This window comes from Heterodontus francisci, chromosome 46 (assembly GCF_036365525.1).
Source record: "Heterodontus francisci isolate sHetFra1 chromosome 46, sHetFra1.hap1, whole genome shotgun sequence".
Lineage (NCBI taxonomy): Eukaryota > Metazoa > Chordata > Chondrichthyes > Heterodontiformes > Heterodontidae > Heterodontus > Heterodontus francisci.
The window spans coordinates 10,232,186-10,248,089 of record NC_090416.1 but is presented as its reverse complement, the minus strand read 5'-3'; the positions used below and the strand labels follow the sequence as shown (position 1 = coordinate 10,248,089).

General features: G+C 50.7%; 1 protein-coding gene across 3 annotated transcripts in view; it reads left to right on the top strand.

Moving 5' to 3' along the window:
• Positions 1-632: 632 nt before the first annotated feature.
• Positions 633-15,904, top strand: part of LOC137356789 (aminopeptidase Ey-like) — a 43,229-nt gene continuing 27,957 nt past the window's right edge. For all 3 annotated transcript variants that reach the window (XM_068022557.1, XM_068022556.1, XM_068022558.1), the window contains exons 1-3: positions 633-827; positions 13,840-14,020; positions 15,109-15,631. In XM_068022557.1, coding sequence (XP_067878658.1) covers positions 15,120-15,631 — 512 coding nt within the window. In that variant the 5' untranslated portion in view covers positions 633-827; positions 13,840-14,020; positions 15,109-15,119. The remainder of the gene's footprint in view (positions 828-13,839; positions 14,021-15,108; positions 15,632-15,904) is intronic.

Genomic DNA, 15,904 nt, shown 5'->3' with positions numbered 1-15,904 from the left:
GAGTGGGGAACATGGCCCAACAGGAACGGGGAGAGGGGGAACAAGTCCCAGCTGGAACTGGGAGAGGAGGAACAAGTCCCAACAGGAACTGGGAGAGTGGGGAACATGGCCCAACAGAAACGGGGAGAGGGGGAACAAGTCCCAACAGGAACTGGGAGAGTGGGGAACATGGCCGAACAGCAACGGCGAGAGGGGGAACAAGTCCCAACAGGAACTGGGCGGAGCGGGAACAGGTTCCAGCAGGAACTGGGGTAGAGAGGGTGAACAAGTTCCATTTTTGAAGGGTTGATGTACTAGGAGCCAGGGTAGGTCTACGAGCACAGCGGGGTGAATGAAACCTGGTGTGAGTTAGGACACAGGGAGTGAAGTTAGACAGCATTAGGTGATGGTTGCCCAAAGAAGAAATCGTGACTGAATATTTGTAGGAAGGGTTAAATGGGAGGTCTGCCTCCCTGCATTCAGGAGGAAAAGAGAGATCCCAACGTTTAAGGATACTGGGAGCCAGAGGAAGGAAATGAGTCCTGACTTCAGATAAACACAGATGTACAATGTCAGCTATCACAGGCTCCAGATCACAGCTCAAAGAATTATGACAACGCTTCCACAACAGTTTGGGTCGCGGGAGCTAAAATGACAAAGGAGATCGGGGGGAGGGAGCTCAAAATTCTGTAAATGCACAGCGCGTTGTCAACGGCTGCCAGAGAACACTACAACCTGATACATGAGGAGAACAGTCAGAGAAGATAGCATTTCTATTGTGGGATGATGGGACCCCCTGTTTATTGGGACTCTGCTGGTGGGACCTGCTGTTTATCGGGACTCTGATGGTGGGACCCGCTGTTTATTGGGACTCTGCTGGTGGGACCCGCTGCTTATTGGGACTCTGCTGGTGGGATCCGCTGTTTATAAGGACTCTGCTGGTGGGACTCACTGTTTATTGGGACTCTGATGGTGGGACTCGCTGTTTATTGGGACTCTGATGGTGGGACCCACTGTTTATTGGGACTCTGATGGTGGGACTCGCTGGTTATTGGGACTCTGGTGGTGGGACATACTGTTTATTAGGACTCTGGTGGTGCGACCCGTTGTTTATTGGGACTCTGAAGATGGGACTCGCTGTTTATTGGGACTCTGATGATGGGACGCGCTGTTTATTGGGACTCTGATGGTGGGACTCACTATTTATTGGGACTCTGATGGTGGGACCTGCTGTTTATTGGGACTCTGATGGTGGGACCCGCTGTTTATTGGGACTCTGATGGTGGGACCCACTGTTTATTGGGACTCTGATGGTGGGACTCACTGTTTATTAGGACTCTGGTGGTGTGACCCGTTGTTTATTGGGACTCTGATGGTGGGAGTCGCTGTTTATTGGGACTCTGATGGTGGGACTCGCTGGTTATTGGGACTCTGATGGTGGGACTCACTGTTTATTTGGACTCTGATGGTGGGACTCGCTGGTTATTGGGACTCTGATGGTGGGACTCACGGTTTATTGGGACTCTGATAGTGGGACTCACTGTTTATTGGGACTCTGATGGTGGGACCTGCTGTTTATTTGTACTCTGATGGTGGGACTCGCTGTTTATTGGGACTCTGATGGTGGGAGTCGCTGTTTATTGGGACTCTGATGATGGGACTCGCTGTTTATTGGGACTCTGATGGTGGGACCTGCTGTTTATTGGGACTCTGATGGTGGGACTCGCTGTTTATTGGGACTCTGATGGTGGGACTCGCTGTTTATTGGAACTCTGATGATGGGACTCGCTGTTTATTGGGACTCTGATGGTGGGACTCGCTGTTTATTGGGACTCTGATGATGGGACTCGCTGTTTATTGGGACTCTGATGGTGGGACTCGCTGTTTATTGGGACTCTGAAGATGGGACTCGCTGTTTATTGGGACTCTGATGATGGGACCCGCTGTTTATTGGGACTCTGATGGTGGGACTCGCTGTTTATTGGGACTCTGATGATGGGACTCGCTGTTTATTGGGACTCAGATGGTGGGAGTCGCTGTTTATTGGGACTCTGATGGTGGGACTCGCTGTTTATTGGAACTCTGATGATGGGACTCGCTGTTTATTGGGACTCTGATGGTGGGACTCGCTGTTTATTGGGACTCTGATGATGGGACTCGCTGTTTATTGAGACTCTGATGGTGGGACTCGCTGTTTATTGGGACTCTGAAGATGGGACTCGCTGTTTATTGGGACTCTGATGATGGGACTCGCTGTTTATTGGGACTCTGATGGTGGGACTCGCTGTTTATTGGGACTCTGATGATGGGACTCGCTGTTTATTGGGACTCTGATGGTGGGACTCGCTGTTTATTGGGACTGAAGATGGGACTCACTGTTTATTGGGACTCTGATGATGGGACGCGCTGTTTATTGGGACTCTGATGGTGGGACTCACTGTTTATTGGGACTCTGATGGTGGGACTCGCTGTTTATTGGGACTCTGATGGTGGGACCCACTGTTTATTGGGACTTTGATGGTGGGACTCGCTGGTTATTGGGACTCTGGTGGTGGGACTCACTGTTTATTAGGACTCTGGTGGTGTGACCCGTTGTTTATTGGGACTCTGATGGTGGGAGTCGCTGTTTATTGGGACTCTGATGGTGGGACTCGCTGATTATTGGGACTCTGATGGTGGGACTCACTGTTTATTGGGACTCTGATGGTGGGACTCGCTGGTTATTGGGACTCTGATGGTGGGACTCACTGTTTATTGGGACTCTGATAGTGGGACTCACTGTTTATTGGGACTCTGATGGCGGGACTCGCTGTTTATTGGGACTCTGATGCTGGGACTCGCTGTTTATTTGTACTCTGGTGGTGGGACCCACTGTTTATAGGGTCTCTGATGGTGGGACCCGTTGTTTATTGGGACTCTGATGGTGGGACATTGTTTATTTGTACTCTGATGGTGGGACTCGCTGTTTATTGGGACTCTGATGGTGGGACTCGCTGTTTATTGGGACTCTGATGGTGGGACCTGCTGTTTATTTGTACTCTGATGGTGGGACTCGCTGTTTATTGGGACACTGATGGTGGGACTCGCTGTTTATTTGTACTCTGATGGTGGGAGTCGCTGTTTATTGGGACTCTGATGATGGGACTCGCTGTTTATTGGGACTCTGATGGTGGGACCTGTTGTTTATTGGGACTCTGATGGTGGGACTCGCTGTTTATTGGGACTCTGATGGTGGGACTCGCTGTTTATTTGTACTCTGGTGGTGAGACCCACTGTTTATTTGTACTCTGATGGTGGGACCTGCTGTTTATTGGGACTCTGATGGTGGGACTCGCTGTTTATTGGGACTCTGATGGTGGGACCTGCTGTTTATTGGGACTCTGATGGTGGGACTCGCTGTTTATTGGGACTCTGATGGTGGGACTCGCTGTTTATTTGTACTCTGGTGGTGAGACCCACTGTTTATTGGGACTCTGATGGTGGGACTCGCTGTTTATTGGGACTCTGATGGTGGGACATGCTGTTTATTGGGACTCTGATGGTGGGACTCGCTGTTTATTGGGACTCTGATGGTGGGACTCGCTGTTCATTTGTACTCTGGTGGTGGGACCCACTGTTTATAGGGACTCTGATGGTGGGACCCGTTGTTTATTGGGACTCTGATGGTGGGACCTGCTGTTTATTGGGACTCTGATGGTGGGACTCGCTGTTTATTGGGACTCTGATGGTGGGACTCGCTGTTCATTTGTACTCTGGTGGTGGGACCCACTGTTTATAGGGTCTCTGATGGTGGGACCCGTTGTTTATTGGGACTCTGATGGTGGGACCTGCTGTTTATTGGGACTCTGATGGTGGGACCTGCTGTTTATTGGGACTCTGATGGTGGGACTCGCTGTTTATAGGGACTCTGATGGTGGGACCCGTTGTTTATTGGGACTCTGATGGTGGGACTCGCTGTTTATTGGGACTCTGATGGTGGGACTCGCTGTTTATTGGGTCTCTGATGGTGGGACTCGCTGTTTATTTGTACTCTGATGGTGGGACTCGCTGTTTATTGGGACTCTGATGGTGGGACTCGCTGTTTATTGGGTCTCTGATGGTGGGACTCGCTGTTTATTTGTACTCTGATGGTGGGACTCGCTGTTTATAGGGTCTCTGATGGTGGGACTCGCTGTGTATTGGGACTCTGATGGTGGGACTCGCTGTTTATTGGGACTCTGATGGTGGGACCTGCTGTTTATTTGTACTATGATGGTGGGACTCGCTGTTTATTGGGACTCTGATGGTGGGACTCGCTGTTTATAGGGTCTCTGATGGTGGGACCCACTGTTTATTGGGACTCTGATGGTGGGACTCGCTGTTTATTGGGACTCTGATGATGGGACTCGCTGTTTATTGGGACTCTGATGGTGGGACTCGCTGTTTATTTGTACTCTGATGATGGGACTCGCTGTTTATTGGGACTCTGATGGTGGGACTCGCTGTTTATTGGGACTCTGATGGTGGGACTCGCTGTTTATTGGGTCTCTGATGGTGGGACTCGCTGTTTATTTGTACTCTGATGGTGGGACTCGCTGTTTATTGGGTCTCTGATGGTGGGACTCGCTGTTTATTTGTACTCTGATGGTGGGACTCGCTGTTTATTTGTACTCTGATGGTGGGACTCGCTGTTTATTTGTACTCTGATGGTGGGACCCGCTGTTTATTTGTACTCTGATGGTGGGACTCGCTGTTTATTTGTACTCTGATGGTGGGACCCACTGTTTATTGGGACTCTGATGGTGGGACTCACTGTTTATTGGGACTCTGATGGTGGGACTCGCTGTTTATTGGGACTCTGATGGTGGGACCTGCTGTTTATTTGTACTCTGATGGTGAGACTCGCTGTTTATTGGGACTCTGATGGTGGGACCCGCTGTTTATTGGGACTCTGATGGTGGGAATCACTGTTTATTGGGACTCTGATGGTGGGACCCGTTGTTTATTTGTACTCTGATGGTGGGACTCGCTGTTTATTGGGACTCTGGTGGTGGGACTCACTGTTTATTGGAAATCTGATGGTGGGACTCGCTGTTTATTTGTACTCTGGTGGTGAGACCCACTGTTTATTGGGACTCTGATGGTGGGACTCGCTGTTTATTGGGACTCTGATGGTGGGACTCGCTGTTTATTTGTACTCTGGTGGTGAGACCCACTGTTTATTGGGACTCTGATGGTGGGACCCGCTGTTTATTGGGACTCTGCTGGTGGGACCTGTTGTTTATTGGGACTCTGATGGTGGGACTCGCTGTTTATTTGTACTCTGATGGTGAGACCCACTGTTTATTGGGACTCTGGTGGTGAGACCCACTGTTTATTGGGACTCTGATGGTGGGAATCACTGTTTATTGGGACTCTGATGGTGGGACCCGTTGTTTATTTGTACTCTGATGGTGGGACTCACTGTTTATTGGAACTCTGATGGTGGGACTCGCTGTTTATTTGTACTCTGGTGGTGAGACCCACTGTTTATTGGGACTCTGATGGTGGGACACGCTGTTTATTGGGACTCTGATGGTGGGACCCGTTGTTTATTTGTACTCTGATGGTGGGACTCGCTGTTTATTTGTACTCTGGTGGTGGGACTCACTGTTTTTTGGGACTCTGATGGTGGGACTCGCTGTTTATTGGGACTCTGATGGTGGGACCTGTTGTTTATTGGGACTCTGATGGTGGTACCCGCTGTTTATTGGGGCTCTGATGGTGGGACTCGCTGTTTATTGGGACTCTGATGGTGGGACTCGCTGTTTATTGGGACTCTGATGGTGGGACCTGTTGTTTATTGGGACTCTGATGGTGGGACCCGCTGTTTATTGGGGCTCTGATGGTGGGACTCGCTGTTTATTTGTACTCTGGTGATGAGACCCACTGTTTATTGGGACTCTGATGGTGGGACTCGCTGTTTATTGGGACTCTGATGGTGGGACCCGTTGTTTATTTGTACTCTGATGGTGGGACTCGCTGTTTATTTGTACTCTGGTGGTGGGACTCACTGTTTATTTGTACTCTGGTGGTGGGACTCACTGTTTATTGGGACTCTGATGGTGGGACTCGCTGTTTATTTGTACTCTGATGGTGGGACTCACTGTTTATTTGTACTCTGGTGGTGGGACTCACTGTTTATTGGGACTCTGATGGTGGGACTCGCTGTTTATTTGTACTCTGATGGTGGGACTCGCTGTTTATTTGTACTCTGGTGGTGGGACTCACTGTTTATTGGGACTCTGATGGTGGGACTCGCTGTTTATTGGGACTCTGATGGTGGGACCTGTTGTTTATTGGGACTCTGATGGTGGGACCCGCTGTTTATTGGGGCTCTGATGGTGGGACTCGCTGTTTATTGGGACTCTGATGGTGGGACTCGCTGTTTATTTGTACTCTGGTGGTGGGACTCACTGTTTATTGGGACTCTGATGGTGGGACTCGCTGTTTATTGGGACTCTGATGGTGGGACCTGTTGTTTATTGGGACTCTGATGGTGGGACCCGCTGTTTATTGGGGCTCTGATGGTGGGACTCGCTGTTTATTTGTACTCTGGTGGTGGGACTCACTGTTTATTGGGACTCTGATGGTGGGACTCGCTGTTTATTGGGACTCTGATGGTGGGACCTGTTGTTTATTGGGACTCTGATGGTGGGACCCGCTGTTTATTGGGGCTCTGATGGTGGGACTCGCTGTTTATTGGGACTCTGATGGTGGGACTCGCTGTTTATTTGTACTCTGGTGGTGGGACTCACTGTTTATTGGGACTCTGATGGTGGGACTCGCTGTTTATTGGGACTCTGATGGTGGGACCTGTTGTTTATTGGGACTCTGATGGTGGGACCCGCTGTTTATTGGGGCTCTGATGGTGGGACTCGCTGTTTATTGGGACTCTGATGGTGGGACTCGCTGTTTATTTGTACTCTGATGGTGGGACTCGCTGTTTATTGGGACTCTGATGGTGGGACTCGCTGTTTATTTGTACTCTGGTGGTGGGACTCGCTGTTTATTGGGACTCTGATGGTGGGACCTGCTGTTTATTTGTACTCTGATGGTGGGACCCGCTGTTTATTGGGACTCTGATGGTGGGACTTGCTGTTTATTTGTACTCTGGTGGTGGGACTCACTGTTTATTGGGACTCTGATGGTGGGACTCGCTGTTTATTGGGACTCTGATGGTGGGACCTGTTGTTTATTGGGACTCTGATGGTGGGACCCGCTGTTTATTGGGGCTCTGATGGTGGGACTCGCTGTTTATTGGGACTCTGATGGTGGGACCCGCTGTTTATTGGGACTCTGATGGTGGGACTCGCTGTTTATTTGTACTCTGATGGTGGGACTCGCTGTTTATTGGGACTCTGATGGTGGGACTCGCTGTTTATTTGTACTCTGGTGGTGGGACTCACTTTTTATTGGGACTCTGATGGTGGGACTCGCTGTTTATTGGGACTCTGATGGTGGGACCTGTTGTTTATTGGGACTCTGATGGTGGGACCCGCTGTTTATTGGGGCTCTGATGGTGGGACTCGCTGTTTATTGGGACTCTGATGGTGGGACTCGCTGTTTATTTGTACTCTGGTGGTGGGACTCACTGTTTATTGGGACTCTGATGGTGGGACTCGCTGTTTATTGGGACTCTGATGGTGGGACCTGTTGTTTATTGGGACTCTGATGGTGGGACCCGCTGTTTATTGGGGCTCTGATGGTGGGACTCGCTGTTTATTGGGACTCTGATGGTGGGACTCGCTGTTTATTTGTACTCTGATGGTGGGACTCGCTGTTTATTGGGACTCTGATGGTGGGACTCGCTGTTTATTTGTACTCTGGTGGTGGGACTCGCTGTTTATTGGGACTCTGATGGTGGGACCTGCTGTTTATTTGTACTCTGATGGTGGGACCCGCTGTTTATTGGGACTCTGATGGTGGGACTTGCTGTTTATTTGTACTCTGGTGGTGGGACTTACTGTTTATTGGGACTCTGATGGTGGGACTCGCTGTTTATTGGGACTCTGATGGTGGGACCTGTTGTTTATTGGGACTCTGATGGTGGGACCCGCTGTTTATTGGGGCTCTGATGGTGGGACTCGCTGTTTATTGGGACTCTGATGGTGGGACCCGCTGTTTATTGGGACTCTGATGGTGGGACTCGCTGTTTATTTGTACTCTGATGGTGGGACTCGCTGTTTATTGGGACTCTGATGGTGGGACTCGCTGTTTATTTGTACTCTGGTGGTGGGACTCGCTGTTTATTGGGACTCTGATGGTGGGACCTGCTGTTTATTTGTACTCTGATGGTGGGACCCGCTGTTTATTGGGACTCTGATGGTGGGACTTGCTGTTTATTTGTACTCTGGTGGTGGGACTCGCTGTTTATTGGGACTCTGATGGTGGGACTTGCTGTTTATTTGTACTCTGGTGGTGGGATACACTGTTTATTGGGACTCTGATGGTGGGACCCGTTGTTTATTTGTACTCTGATGGTGGGACTCGCTGTTTCCTGGGACTCTGATGGTGGGACCTGCTGTTTATTGGGACTCTGATGGTGGGACTCGCTGTTTCTGGGACTCTGATGGTGGGACTTGCTGCTATTGGGACTCTGGTGGTGGGACCCGCTGTTTATTGGGACTCTGATGGTGGAACCCGTTGTTTATTGGGACTCTGATGGTGGGACCCGCTGTTTATTGGGACTCTGATGGTGGGACTCGCTGTTTATTAGGACTCTGATGGTGGGACCAGCTGTTTATTAGGACTCTTGTGGTGGGACCTGCTGTTAATTGGGACTTCGGTGTGGGACTCGCTGTTTATTATTTATTTATTTTATTTCAAGATACAGCACTGAAACAGGCCCTTCGGCCCACCGAGTTTGTGCCGACCATCAACCACCCATTTATACTCATCCTACATTAATTCCATATTCCTACCACATCCCCACCTGTTCCTATATTTCCCTACCACCTACCTATACTAGGGGCAATTTATAATGGCCAGTTTACCTATCAACCTGCAAGTCTTTGGCATGTGGGAGGAAACCGGAGCACCCGGAGGAAACCCACGCAGACACAGGGAGAACTTGCAAACTCCACTTGGGACTCTGGTGGTGGGACTCACTGTTTATTAGGACTCTGATGGTGGGACCCGCTGTTTATTGGGACTCTGATGGTGGGACCCGCTGTTTATTGGGACTCTGGTGGTGGGACCCGCTGTTTATTGGGACTCTGATGGTGGAACCCGCTGTTTATTGGGACTTTGATGGTGGGACCCGCTGTTTATTAGGACTCTGATGGTGGGACACGCTGTTTATTGGGACTCTGATGGTGGGACCCGCTGTTTATTGGGACTCTGATAGTGGGACTCACTGTTTATTGGGACTCTGGTGGTGGGACTCACTGTTTATTGGGACTCTGATGGTGGGACTCACTGTTTATTGGGATTCTGATGGTGGGACTCGCTGTTTATTGGGACTCTGGTGGTGGGACCTGCTGTTTATTGGGACTCTGATAGTGGGACTCACTGTTTATTGGGACTCTGATGGTGGGACTCACTGTTTATTGGGATTCTGATGGTGGGACTCGCTGTTTCTTGGGACTCTGGTGGTGGGACCTGCTGTTTATTGGGACTCTGATGGTGGGACTCACTGTTTATTGGGACTCTGATGGTGGGACTCACTGTTTATTGGGATTCTGATGGTGGGACTCGCTGTTTATTTGTACTCTGATGGTGAGACCCACTGTTTATTGGGACTCTGGTGGTGAGACCCACTGTTTATTGGGACTCTGATGGTGGGAATCACTGTTTATTGGGACTCTGATGGTGGGACCCGTTGTTTATTTGTACTCTGATGGTGGGACTCACTGTTTATTGGAACTCTGATGGTGGGACTCGCTGTTTATTTGTACTCTGGTGGTGGGACTCACTGTTTTTTGGGACTCTGATGGTGGGACTCGCTGTTTATTGGGACTCTGATGGTGGGACCTGTTGTTTATTGGGACTCTGATGGTGGTACCCGCTGTTTATTGGGGCTCTGATGGTGGGACTCGCTGTTTATTGGGACTCTGATGGTGGGACTCGCTGTTTATTGGGACTCTGATGGTGGGACCTGTTGTTTATTGGGACTCTGATGGTGGGACCCGCTGTTTATTGGGGCTCTGATGGTGGGACTCGCTGTTTATTTGTACTCTGGTGATGAGACCCACTGTTTATTGGGACTCTGATGGTGGGACTCGCTGTTTATTGGGACTCTGATGGTGGGACCCGTTGTTTATTTGTACTCTGATGGTGGGACTCGCTGTTTATTTGTACTCTGGTGGTGGGACTCACTGTTTATTTGTACTCTGGTGGTGGGACTCACTGTTTATTGGGACTCTGATGGTGGGACTCGCTGTTTATTTGTACTCTGGTGGTGGGACTCACTGTTTATTTGTACTCTGGTGGTGGGACTCACTGTTTATTGGGACTCTGATGGTGGGACTCGCTGTTTATTTGTACTCTGATGGTGGGACTCGCTGTTTATTTGTACTCTGGTGGTGGGACTCACTGTTTATTGGGACTCTGATGGTGGGATCGCTGTTTATTGGGACTCTGATGGTGGGACCTGTTGTTTATTGGGACTCTGATGGTGGGACCCGCTGTTTATTGGGGCTCTGATGGTGGGACTCGCTGTTTATTGGGACTCTGATGGTGGGACTCGCTGTTTATTTGTACTCTGGTGGTGGGACTCACTGTTTATTGGGACTCTGATGGTGGGACTCGCTGTTTATTGGGACTCTGATGGTGGGACCTGTTGTTTATTGGGACTCTGATGGTGGGACCCGCTGTTTATTGGGGCTCTGATGGTGGGACTCGCTGTTTATTTGTACTCTGGTGGTGGGACTCACTGTTTATTGGGACTCTGATGGTGGGACTCGCTGTTTATTGGGACTCTGATGGTGGGACCTGTTGTTTATTGGGACTCTGATGGTGGGACCCGCTGTTTATTGGGGCTCTGATGGTGGGACTCGCTGTTTATTGGGACTCTGATGGTGGGACTCGCTGTTTATTTGTACTCTGGTGGTGGGACTCACTGTTTATTGGGACTCTGATGGTGGGACTCGCTGTTTATTGGGACTCTGATGGTGGGACCTGTTGTTTATTGGGACTCTGATGGTGGGACCCGCTGTTTATTGGGGCTCTGATGGTGGGACTCGCTGTTTATTGGGACTCTGATGGTGGGACTCGCTGTTTATTTGTACTCTGATGGTGGGACTCGCTGTTTATTGGGACTCTGATGGTGGGACTCGCTGTTTATTTGTACTCTGGTGGTGGGACTCGCTGTTTATTGGGACTCTGATGGTGGGACCTGCTGTTTATTTGTACTCTGATGGTGGGACCCGCTGTTTATTGGGACTCTGATGGTGGGACTTGCTGTTTATTTGTACTCTGGTGGTGGGACTCACTGTTTATTGGGACTCTGATGGTGGGACTCGCTGTTTATTGGGACTCTGATGGTGGGACCTGTTGTTTATTGGGACTCTGATGGTGGGACCCGCTGTTTATTGGGGCTCTGATGGTGGGACTCGCTGTTTATTGGGACTCTGATGGTGGGACCCGCTGTTTATTGGGACTCTGATGGTGGGACTCGCTGTTTATTTGTACTCTGATGGTGGGACTCGCTGTTTATTGGGACTCTGATGGTGGGACTCGCTGTTTATTTGTACTCTGGTGGTGGGACTCGCTGTTTATTGGGACTCTGATGGTGGGACCTGCTGTTTATTTGTACTCTGATGGTGGGACCCGCTGTTTATTGGGTCTCTGATGGTGGGACTTGCTGTTTATTTGTACTCTGGTGGTGGGACTCGCTGTTTATTGGGACTCTGATGGTGGGACTTGCTGTTTATTTGTACTCTGGTGGTGGGATACACTGTTTATTGGGACTCTGATGGTGGGACCCGTTGTTTATTTGTACTCTGATGGTGGGACTCGCTGTTTCCTGGGACTCTGATGGTGGGACCTGCTGTTTATTGGGACTCTGATGGTGGGACTCGCTGTTTCTGGGACTCTGATGGTGGGACTTGCTGCTATTGGGACTCTGGTGGTGGGACCCACTGTTTATTGGGACTCTGATGGTGGAACCCGTTGTTTATTGGGACTCTGATGGTGGGACCCGCTGTTTATTGGGACTCTGATGGTGGGACTCGCTGTTTATTAGGACTCTGATGGTGGGACCAGCTGTTTATTAGGACTCTTGTGGTGGGACCTGCTGTTAATTGGGACTTCGGTGTGGGACTCGCTGTTTATTATTTATTTATTTTATTTCGAGATACAGCACTGAAACAGGCCCTTCGGCCCACCGAGTTTGTGCCGACCATCAACCACCCATTTATACTCATCCTACATTAATTCCATATTCCTACCACATCCCCACCTGTTCCTATATTTCCCTACCACCTACCTATACTAGGGGCAATTTATAATGGCCAGTTTACCTATCAACCTGCAAGTCTTTGGCATGTGGGAGGAAACCGGAGCACCCGGAGGAAACCCACGCAGACACAGGGAGAACTTGCAAACTCCACTTGGGACTCTGGTGGTGGGACTCACTGTTTATTAGGACTCTGATGGTGGGACCCGCTGTTTATTGGGACTCTGATGGTGGGACCCGCTGTTTATTGGGACTCTGGTGGTGGGACCCGCTGTTTATTGGGACTCTGATGGTGGAACCCGCTGTTTATTGGGACTTTGATGGTGGGACCCGCTGTTTATTAGGACTCTGATGGTGGGACACGCTGTTTATTGGGACTCTGATGGTGGGACCCGCTGTTTATTGGGACTCTGATAGTGGGACTCACTGTTTATTGGGACTCTGGTGGTGGGACTCACTGTTTATTGGGACTCTGATGGTGGGACTCACTGTTTATTGGGATTCTGATGGTGGGACTCGCTGTTTATTGGGACTCTGGTGGTGGGACCTGCTGTTTATTGGGACTCTGATAGTGGGACTCACTGTTTATTGGGACTCTGATGGTGGGACTCACTGTTTATTGGGATTCTGATGGTGGGACTCGCTGTTTCTTGGGACTCTGGTGGTGGGACCTGCTGTTTATTGGGACTCTGATGGTGGGACTCACTGTTTATTGGGACTCTGATGGTGGGACTCACTGTTTATTGGGATTCTGATGGTGGGACTCGCTGTTTATTGGGACTCTGGTGGTGGGACCTGCTGTTTATTGGGACTCCGGTGGTGGGACCCGCTGTTTATTGGGACTCTGATAGTGGGACTCACTGTTTATTGGGACTCTGGTGGTGGGACTCACTGTTTATTGGGACTCTGATGGTGGGACTCACTGTTTATTGGGACTCTGGTGGTGGGACTCACTGTCTATTGGGATTCTGATGGTGGGACTCGCTGTTTATTGGGACTCTGGTGGTGGGACCTGCTGTTTATTGGGACTCTGATGGTGGGACCCGCTGTTTATTGGGACTCTGATAGTGGGACCTGTTTATTGGGACTCTGGTGGTGGGACTCACTGTTTATTGGGACTCTGATGGTGGGACTCACTGTTTATTGGGATTCTGATGGTGGGACTCGCTGTTTATTGGGACTCTGATAGTGGGACCTGTTTATTGGGACTCTGGTGGTGGGACTCACTGTTTATTGGGACTCTGATGGTGGGACTCACTGTTTATTGGGATTCTGATGGTGGGACTCGCTGTTTATTGGGACTCTGGTGGTGGGACCTGCTGTTTATTGGGACTCCGGTGGTGGGACTCGCTGTTTATTAGGACCCTGATGGTGGGACTCACTGTTTATTGGGATTCTGATGGTGGGACTCACTGTTTATTGGTTCTACTCTACGTTGTCAGGACGTTGCAGTGACCTGACTGCAGAATGTTGTTCATGCAAATGATGGAACGTCTACGCATCGATCCTGCTGCAAGTTTGGAGGCCATTGTGACGCAATCGGCTCCTTGTCCAATCACTGGCATCAGAAAGTGTCACATGCACAGCAGCTGCATTGTGACATCACGGAGTTGACCATCCGAGGTGAGCAAGAGGCCCAGATGCTTTTCCGGAGCAGTGATTGGCTGCGGCAACTGTCTCAAAGAGGTTGGCGCCCAATCCTTGTACTGTTTAGTGGGAGAGCGAGGTGAAAGGTTAAGCCAGGCAGCGAAGGACAGCAGCGAGACTCATCGGTGCAGTGGGGGCGAGAAGGTAAATCGAAAAGAGGAGTGGAGTCACAAGCCTGGGTTGTGATAGACTGAAAGAGGTTCACTGAGGGAGGGGCGGTTTTCATTAGGAAGGAATGAGCCGGTGGATGGGGAGGTGGGGAGAGGTTTCCTGCAGGTATCGGGGCTAGTCCAGAATGGCGCCACCCAAGTCACTCCATCGAACCCAATGCCCAACTCTCTGCCATTTGTGTAGTGGGCACTACGCCAATAAATGGGCAGGTGCTCAGGTGAGGAGCTCGGGAGTGCGAGCACGGGCCCCACGCAGAGGATAGGTGGGACGGGCGGTCACCGAATTGCGATGGTTACGTGGGGTGGGGGGGAGGGGTCACTGAAAGAATGGGCCATTGGGTGGGGGCCATTGCACGGCAGTGACAGGAATGAGGTGCCCATTGCACCTCTTTCCCCACTGACTCCCCTCCCGCGCGCACCCCCGCCCCAACCCCGGCAAGCGTAAGACAGAGGGATCCACAACCGTGCCATCTTCGACCCATTGACTGACAAATGGCAGCAGAACCATGGAACGATACGGCACAGAAGGAGTCCATTCGGCCCATCGTGCCTGTGCTGGCTCTTTGAAAGAGCTATCCAATTAGTCCCACTCCCCCCCCGCTCTTTCCCCCACATCCCTGCACATTTTTCCCCTTCCAGAATTTATCCAATTGCCCTTTTGAAAGTTACTATTGAATCTGCTTCCACCGCCCTTTCAGGCAGCTCGTTCCAGATCACAACAACTCGCTGCGTTAAAAATAAAATTCTCCTCCTCTCCCTCTCTGGTTCTTTCACCAATTATCTTCAATCTGTGTCCCTCTGGTTACCGACCCTCCTGCCACTGGAAACAGTTTCTCCTTATTTACTCCATCAAAACCCTTCTTGATTTTATTATTAATGTCCTTTTCTACACAGTGACCTTGGAAATGACCTGGATTCGAAAGGCCTTGACGATTTTGGGCCTGGTAGTTGCTGCACAGGCCTCAAATAGCGGGCGGGCGTCAGAGGACTCTCCAGCAGGGGTCAGGCCCCCAGTCCAGAAGCCCTGGAAGGCTCCTCAACTCCCCGACACCCTCATACCCATCAACTACGAGGTGGAGCTTTGGCCTTGGCTCTTCAGGGAGAGCTCTTCCGGCCTCTTCCTGTTCTACGGCAGGTCCGTGGTCACCTTCCAGTGCCTGAACAGGACCAATTTCATCATCATCCACAGCAAAATGCTCAACTATACCAAGCCAATGAGAGTCTCCAGGGCGGACAACACGACCGTCACCGTGAGTAAGTTCTGGGAGGAGAAAGCCAACGAGTACTTGGTGTTAGTCCTCGACAGCCCGCTCGAGAAGGGCGATGTGTACACTCTGCAGACGGCCTTCCGCGGAGAGCTGACTGATGCCCTGGTCGGCCTGTACAGGTCTGAGTACGAGGAAGATGGCACGACCAAGTAAGTGGGGAGAACTTCCGCGTGCAGACAGGGTCAAAGGGGTTTGCCACCCGGCGGCTACTGAAGTCCAGTTGATGACAATGGTCAAAGGTCACTCAGTCCCGTTCACCCATCACCCCCCACTGCCTCCCCCCCCCCCCCCCCCCACTGTGCTTGCCGACCTACACTGGCTCCCAGTTGGGCAACGCCTCCATTTTAAAATTCTCCTCTTTGTTTTCCAATCCCCTCCATGGTCCTCCGCACTACCCCCACCCCCACACCCCCACCACCACC